This window comes from Epithele typhae (assembly GCF_022376455.1).
Source record: "Epithele typhae strain CBS 203.58 chromosome Unknown BXZ73scaffold_48, whole genome shotgun sequence".
In the NCBI taxonomy this organism is placed as follows: domain Eukaryota; kingdom Fungi; phylum Basidiomycota; class Agaricomycetes; order Polyporales; family Epitheliaceae; genus Epithele; species Epithele typhae.
Window position 1 is genome coordinate 239,296 of NW_025954239.1, and position 8,236 is coordinate 247,531.

Below are 8,236 nucleotides of genomic sequence, written 5' to 3' on the forward strand. Positions count from 1 at the left end.
CCCGTCAGCTTGACACATGTTGAAAAGCTCGGTCTAGGTACGTGGTTCACTAGCCGTTTCACCTGCTGCCATATCGTCTTCAGAACCTGATGGCTGGGGTAGCTGAAGAAAGGCGTTCAGGTTGTGAAAGAGATGGTGCAAGAGTATATTGGTGCGGCAGTAGTCCTCGAAGTGGTCGTCCTCGGGGTTTGGTGAGTATCTAGGAAATACTCGAAGTATGACTGTCTTGTCTCCGCGGCGTTGACGCCACTGACTGCCTCGCCAGCTAAACTCAACAAACACATCACACATCGACATCCCATCCATAGTCTCTGGGTGTTTCGAGTATCTAGAGCACAATAGCTGTGAGTAAACCTGTTTCTATCTTGCCAATGACATTACTCACCACTGGATCCAGGAATCAGACGTCACTGTGCGCACATCAGTAATTTTGCACGCGTCTGGCACAGCTGTCGTGTCTGTCAATTTCGCACACAGCGGCGACAGTTCGGCAGTCGGGCAGACAGACAGTTCGGGGGCACACAGCTCCAACAGTTGCCCAGACGGACAGACAGTGTGGGAAGCGGTGGATAAGTTAGCTAGCGTAATTACCTCACAGGCGTGACTTATGATAGACTGCTGGAATCGACATAAATACTTTTCATTCTGGGATGGTAGTACTGGTAGTGACGGTAGTTATGGCGTATGTAGTACATGTATCATCGACGTGTATGCACAATGTCGGGAAACGGCGGCGGACCAAAGGGTGCGTGCTGAAGTGGGAGCCGTTGAACTCCTTGCCGTGCCCTTCAACAGGCAAATCCGCAAGCTCGGGCGGTGAGCCCATCGGGATCGCCATGGGGTCGCACGAGTGTGCCACGGAGTCCCCCGCTGCGCCCGCTGTCTGGCGGGTCCGCGCGATCTGAGACTGGCCGTCTCACTGCCAGCCTGCGCCCCCATCTTCACCCCCATCGAGCGTGGCCCACGGCTCGCAAGGCTGGCAGGACATAAGCCCTCACAGCGCGCTACGGTGCCGTGTGCTCGGCGAGGGTGAGCGCACCGATGGTGTCAGTGTTCGTGTCGGCTGTGCGCGGCGGCGAGCAGGGTGCGGTTGGAAAGGAAAGGATGGATGTCAGCGCTCATCGCAGTCGCCTGCGTGGACCAGCGCCCAGAACGCACGCCCAGCGTGTCCCGGCAGCCGGCAAGGAAGGTGTCGACGCGGCCTTCGACCACCCACGGCAGCCGCGGGAACTGCATCTTGACGAGGAGGCCGTGCGTTGCGCCCGTGACGGCATACCTGTGCCGTTGGGGCGAGAGGTTAGCCCAGAGAGAAGAATGGACGTGGAAGGAGGGGAGGGAGGCGCGTACCCGAGCTGCTCCTTCGTCCGGAGCCTGAAGAACATAGGCTTGTGTACGAGGTGGCAGAGCAGGCGTGCCATCGCGCACGAGCAGGCGTCAGCCTCGATCCCAATCTGGACGTCGCCCAATGCTTTGACCCAGCGCTGTTCCTGTGGTGGCCAAAGGCCGGACGACGTGGCGACGTGGGGGCAAGACTGGCGAACGTGGGCGAGACGGTGTTCTACGGTAATGGTGAAACGTCGAGCGGTGGTTGGGCGATGGCGCTTTGGGTCATGGAGTACAAGGTCCCGCGCCGTTCAAAGCACTTCATTTATGGCATTGTTCGAACGTGTCAGGAGAAAGAAGTGAAGGAAATCTAGCGGGGATTACGCACTGGAGTGGTGGTGAAGGCTGCGTAGAGGGGTCCCTTGAATTGAGGTACGCTTGCAAGTCGCGCACTGCGTGTGAACCAGGGCTCACCACGCTGTGTGACTTGCTGCTCGGCTCATCAACGTGCGCGGAAGGCGGGGTGATGGGTCGGACAGACAGGAGGCGCGGGAATTCCTCCAGGTGGCGTTTCTGAATGCAGCGTGGCAGGTTGTGGTATGGTAGATGGCACTGGCAGGAGAGTCGGAGAACTGGGAGAGTGAATATAGGTGGTGGGAGTGGCGCACATAATAAGATGGTGAATAACTAAGGCAGGAGGGAGTGGAAGAGGCGTTAACGGCGAGCCTGGAGGACATGGGCAACGGAGAAGATGAGAACAGTGGTGAGCGTCGCCATGTGCTGGTGCTGGGTAGCCAGATCACGTGGATTCCCATGCGAAGTTGAGCCGAGTTCCACAGCGCGCCAACGCCAGCTCATCTCTCTCAGTCTCTCTCCCTCCCATGTCGCCGTCCACGCCCCCCCGCCCCCCTCGCTCGTCCTCTTCTCGACCTTTGGCCGCTTCCCCACCTTTCTCCCTCACACCCCGTCTCGCTCATAGCCGCCTCCTGCCTGCAGTTCACTGCCTGTCAGCCTTTTCTGCACCCAATACTCGCCCAGCCTGAAGCAGACGGTATGTCTCCACTTTTTTGTATTCATGCAGCCACATTTACAGCGTGTCGTGGACTCGAGTTGGGAGTATAGGCAGCCGAAGGGTGCGTCATTATTCGTCTTTTTGTGAGTGAATGCAGGCTAAAACGCAGAATCCAGGACGATTGCGAACGGCGCCGTGTGACCACTGTGTCTCTCCTGGAAAGTTTCAGTGAGTGCCTCATCCACATACTCTGCTACACGATTACTGACGCTCCCTCACACGCACACACAGCCCGACGTTGGGGCTTGATCAGATGCTTGACGCAATCGTCTTGAAGGGCACCTTGTCGTACAAGCACACCGCACGGCAGATGCAGCGACCGCCTCGTGTCGAGCTCCAGAGTTAGCGGACGTCACCACAGGCCCGACAACGGCCCGAACTTCGCCACAATGCTTTCCCTCTGTACCTCAAATCGCTCACGCTCACTGATCAGCCAGGCCGTGCGCACCTGCTTCGGCCCACGAAGCACACCAAGTTCCTCCCTCTTGCGTTCCCTGAGCGCAGCCTGGCAAGCGCGAAGGGCTGGTTCTGCCACTCGCCGTTATCCTGCACGGGTCTCATATCGCGATAATAGCTTGTCTCGTTTAGCGGACGCGCTGAGCCTACTGCGCGGTGCGCTCACCCAGTCGCCGCGAGCCCTGGGGGATGCACATGTGCGTCCCCTTCGGCTATATTAGACCAAGTAGCCGTTATTCTGCGAACGGTGCCATACGTCGTTACTATGTATCTATCATCATGATTTCGCCACTAGTATTTTTGATAATGCGATTGATTTTTTCTATTAATTCCTGTCCGATTTTGCGTGCCATCAGAACCCACTGACCAACTGCTCCGTCTGTCCTGTCTGCGCAACTGCTCAAGGAGACTCGGCGGTGAACTGCTCATCTGCTCGGTTTTACTGTCCGTCTGTCAACTGCTCATCTGCGGGGCACTGTCCGCCACTGTGACAGACGGACAGTGCCCCGCAGACGTGTGAAAAATTACTGATGCATGTCACCACTGTCGTCTAGTCTGGCAGAGGAGTCTTCCTGCACATTGTGTGTGCTGTCTGACAACGGTCGGAGTGATCCAGCCTTGGAAAGATTTAGAGTCTGGAATGTGACAGATGTGCGCACGAGCGGGAGCCTGAGCAGAAGGTGAGCTGTTTCTTGTGCTGAGTACGTGCGTTCACCAAGCATCTTGTTGATAAACTTCTGGCACGCTGTTTGTGCAGAACCTCACTCAGGAAGGTTTTTGACAGTGCCCGGCAGCATTTCTTGAAATGCAGGTGTGTTTGCCTCAGCTTTGGATGCGTATTTTGCGATATAACTGTGGTGTGCTATGTAAGCGGTTATCCCCCAACTCCACTCAATCCCAAGACCGCACCTCAACGCAGCATCTTTGCCAATCACTGGCTTGATGTCTGTATTGGCATTCCAGGTATATATCATGCCTCGGTTATGGGCATTCAGGACTGGATCGTTTCACCGAGGCTCAAAGTGCACTCTTCTACGACTGTCTAAGCCTATGCCCTCCATGTCTCGAGTAGGAAAGGGATAGTCAAAGTGGCACACTTTGATGTGGTCATTGGATCCAGGTATCTTCCACTTTACTTCACTGTTGAACGCGGTAAGTACACCGCGGACTACGCGTGAGAACGCTTGGCATACTCAGCCACAGGCCGCCGAGCGGCTCGGCTTACCTAAGAGCGTCTAGCCGTATGGCGCGCTCTACGGAACGCCACTGTATGGCATGCACGTCTCCGATCGTGCATCCCCCGTTCCAGAGAGCTATCTCTAGCTACTCTATGATACCGTAGTGTAGCCCCGTTTCTTTGCTCTCGTTTCAGCCTCTCTCGTGTACTGTACAGTAGCACCAGCCACTCGTTCGTACCCTGTATATATACCTGAGTATCCCGGCCTGCTAATACACAGTTCCTTTTACTACTACACTACGTGTGAGACCTCGAACAGGCTCTACTAAGCTACATGTGAGATGTCGCGCCCACTAGCGTGAGGCTACCGTCTCAACATTCACAGTATCCGGGCTTGCACTGAGTGTGTCGCTGTACCCAGTTTAACAGCTCCGCAAGCTCGGCCTTCATACCAGTCTTGTCCGAGTACGGCTTTGCACATGGGTGCGCACCAGCAAGTGGCGCATTTGGAGCGGGTAAATCAGGGTTCCAAGCTGTGATGATTCTGTTCCAGTACGTCACAAACTCATCTATACATGCCTTTTGCTCGGCTGACGGCTGGGCTTCCTGGTCCTTCACGATGTCAAAGTTGATCTTCGACACATCCAGAGCGTCTTGAAGCCAGAGAAACCCGTGAACATGTCCGCTCCCCCGATCTTGCCATTTGTATCAGTACCAGAAGTGTTTTACATGGAGAACAGGGAAGAGGTAGTATTTGAGGTAGAGTTCCACATGATGGTCAAGGTACACAGCTGCCAGGTGCAGATTTCTGTTCAGTGTAAGTCAGTTTTGGCGACGTTGAGCCCGTGCATCATCAGGTGGAACTTCTGTCTCGTTGGGCATGTGCTTTTGGAGATCTGGCCACTGCAGGTCGGCTGCGGACAAGGTGAAAAATGTGTGCGGTGTTCCTTGTACGTGTATCATGTCCATGAGCTCTTCACGTTGAGCTAACCAGTATGATTGTGTCCCACGAATGTTTGCGCCAAAGTGGACCATCCAATTTGCAACTGTTTGATCCCCTTCTTCTAGCATTGTGCGCATTTCGGAGACGGTCAGTTGAGCGGCATTGTGATCCTGTCTAACGAAGACTCGTGCACAGTCCCGACTACGGTGGCATTGCAACGTGTTGAATGCGAACCATGGGAACCTCCAGTGACGAGCAAACCTGCCATCATAGAACCGAAGTAGGTGAGTGAAGTATTCGCCCATATCCACCTTTCTCAGCCGGGCTTGATGAAAGTCACCAGACCCGTCCGGAAATAAAGTGGGAAACACTTTGACAATGTAGCCTGGCGTCCACTCGTTGATTGGAGTCCCATCAAGCTGAGGAGCTGGGATCTGTTATGTCTGGTGAGTGCGCCAAATTTGCTAAAGTATAAGAGGTCTTACGATGTTTATTTGAGAGTATTGGGTGCCTAGAGCGTCCCCTGGCAGAGGTGGTTCGCCATTCACAACGTCCTGCACCTGATTTTGAATTGCGGACACCTCAGTGAGTCCCCCTGTTCCTAAATTGAGTACTCCGTGTACGTGATGCTCAGATTCGTCCTCGGCATCTAACTCCACATTTGTTTTGCCTTCAGCTGGGTCAGTGGCTGCGTCTTGCGCTTGAGGAGGGCCGGGTGGTTGGAATTGTTCAGCTGTGGTGCCACTATCCGCTTGACGACCTCTTCTGCACGTTGGTATTCTAGATGCGACAGAACTGTGCTCTGGGAGCTGTGAAAGTGCGTGTTCATTGATGACAATGTCCGTGTAGCTTGGGTCGTGCTGAATCTTGTATCACAGAGCTTCCAGTACCTTCTGTCGGCGGACAATGAAATTGACGTGATGAGACATGTCTACACTGTCATGACGAATGATCACGGTGTCCACTGTCTATTTCTTCCGGGAGCCTGGGTAAGTGAGATGCGACGACTGTGATGTCTTGAGGGAAGCTGACTATGTGGTCGTTGTATCGTAGCTGCCCTCCCTTTGTGTACCGCACTTGCATGATCGGCTGAACCAGGGAGATGATTATCTCTTCCATATTGGTGAGATTTTGCAGGCACATTAGACGAGCAGCAGCTAATTCACGCGCACGGTGAGTTACAATATAATGTGAGTGTTCAATAGGGCCACACTCACCTGGATGCACAAGGTTCTCTGCGCAGAACTTCCGTACAGAGTTAGGACGGTCCGCATGACATCGCTGACACGTCCTTCGTGCAGTTTCATGTTGAAGCCTCGTTCCAGGCAGACATTACAGTCTTCAAGATGGAGTTTGTCCAGCGCCAATTTGAACATGCCAAAATGGTCTTGTTCCGTGTTTGAGAGGAACTCCTCCTCTGGTATGTCAATATCCATGTCGTCCCCACCCAAGTACTGGTCAAACTCGTCGATATGGACATTTTCTATGCCCTCCAGATCTTCAACATCCATGTTGGGCGGATCATCTTCGATATTATGACCACCTGCGGCGTCTTCTGGTGCATGTTGTCGTCTTGCCCAGTCTTCACAGTGTCAAGCTCGACAAGTGTTGCATGTTGCACGAAGCTTACTAGTCTCTGTAGTGCATGCTTGAACACTGACTTCACGACGACAGGATGTACACCAACGCATTCCAGCTGCTTCTGCTTGACGTCGTTTCTTCAAAGAAGCCTTGTTTCTCCGATCTTGGCACTTCTGACACCGCACAAATCTTGACTCACGATTTTGCCGCATGTACTCATCGGTGAGAGCCATACCATGTGGAGGACACTTGAAGAACTTCTTCCTCTTCACCACCTTCCTGCATCCACAACACTTCTCTTTGCGTTGACAGGTTCTGCACCGAGTTGGATCGTGATTCTTGAGATTTGCGTCTGGAAGGGGCTCAAATGAATTGACTGGAAACCACCCCAAGCAAAGAGAGCAGGTCCGAACACACGCCAGAATTGTGATCACCGGGCACCTCACTGCACATAGCTGGCACATACGGCGAGCAGTGTTCCAGTTTGCAGTGGTTTGGGGGACATCGGTCCCACACTTATTGCAGTACACGCTAGGGTGTGCGAGACTGCTTTGGACAGTGGGCATGACAGTGGTTGGAGCGGGTAGGGATGTCAAGCAGTAGGAGTCAAAGGTATTTCCCTCCTACTAAGGGCACCTTCATACTTTATCAATCAATGATATGTTTCAGATACCACAATGATCAGAACAAAATGCAGCAGTGCTGAGGACACATTCGCCACAAGCTGCACACCCATCAATCATCATGTGCGCTGAGACAATGCACTGGCTGGAGCACCCGGTCCAGAGTTCAACTACGCATGTGACTTGACCACCATTGACAACATTTCACTCGTACATTGACCATATCCCCACCAAATGTTTTCAAACTTGCAGAAGTGTCAGATGTGTAGTCCAGTAGTACGGATGTCTCTTTAATAGCAGCCGGAAGCGATTTCTGTTGACATAGAGGCAAAACATGCAAAACAGATGATTTTGAGGATAGACGCTGTACCGCTGAATTTGTACTTGTTTTGCTCTCCGCTCACACCCTACACACTTAATTGCTCGCTTTGCTCACAATTATTATTATTATTTTCTGACTATCCCAACACGACGCAAAGGCGGTTACGTAAGTACTGTAACGGAGAGTGGCATGGTGCTAAGTCTGTATCCTGCGTTCGTTTGACGCTCGGTGGCACAGGGCCGCGCCTCTTGGGTAGTTGTGGTGCTACTCCTTGGGCCGTGGGCGCCTGGCTCCCCCAGAATGACAAGTGCATGGTCAGTAAATAAGAGAGTCCGCCAAAAATTGTCCGTGTGCACTTCTTGGCCCCCGCGAGAGAACTGTCCAATTACCCGCTGTGTTGCGGGGGCTTACTCAGAGCGAGCACGGTCTCAGGCACTGTGGAAAATCCCCTTGGGCCTGGGTGGTTGTCACATTTCCAAGGCTTCACGCACTGTTGGCGTGCGGCTTGTGGGGTGAGGTGTGGGGTGCCCACGCACTGGTCTTCGGCTTGCGGTGGGGCCACTCGGGGAGTACACAGGGTGCGCGCTGGCGCACACCGCACACTCCAAGCTCTGCATCAGATATTTATAGATGATGGCTGCTCTAGTATAAAACTGCAGGTGGATAGCTAGAGGGGTGCAGGTATGATGTCATATGTTATTTCAGAATGATATACTCCACAGTGATCTGGCATATACAT

At 53.4% G+C, this 8,236-nt stretch overlaps 2 protein-coding genes across 2 annotated transcripts; both read right to left on the reverse strand.

Annotated features, from left to right (window-relative positions):
• Positions 1 to 1,047: 1,047 nt before the first annotated feature.
• On the reverse strand, positions 1,048 to 1,418 carry BXZ73DRAFT_104174 (uncharacterized protein; the record flags this gene model as incomplete). The annotated part of the gene is made up of 2 exons (XM_048015810.1): positions 1,048 to 1,276; positions 1,348 to 1,418. 2 exons carry the CDS (start codon positions 1,416 to 1,418, stop codon positions 1,048 to 1,050), a joined length of 300 nt encoding a protein of 99 aa, XP_047875059.1.
• A 4,695-nt stretch (positions 1,419 to 6,113) lies between these two features.
• BXZ73DRAFT_104175 (uncharacterized protein) lies at positions 6,114 to 6,482 on the reverse strand (the record flags this gene model as incomplete). Its single annotated transcript, XM_048015811.1, has 2 exons — positions 6,114 to 6,128; positions 6,189 to 6,482. 2 exons carry the CDS (start codon positions 6,480 to 6,482, stop codon positions 6,114 to 6,116), a joined length of 309 nt encoding a protein of 102 aa, XP_047875060.1.
• Positions 6,483 to 8,236: the final 1,754 nt, after the last annotated feature.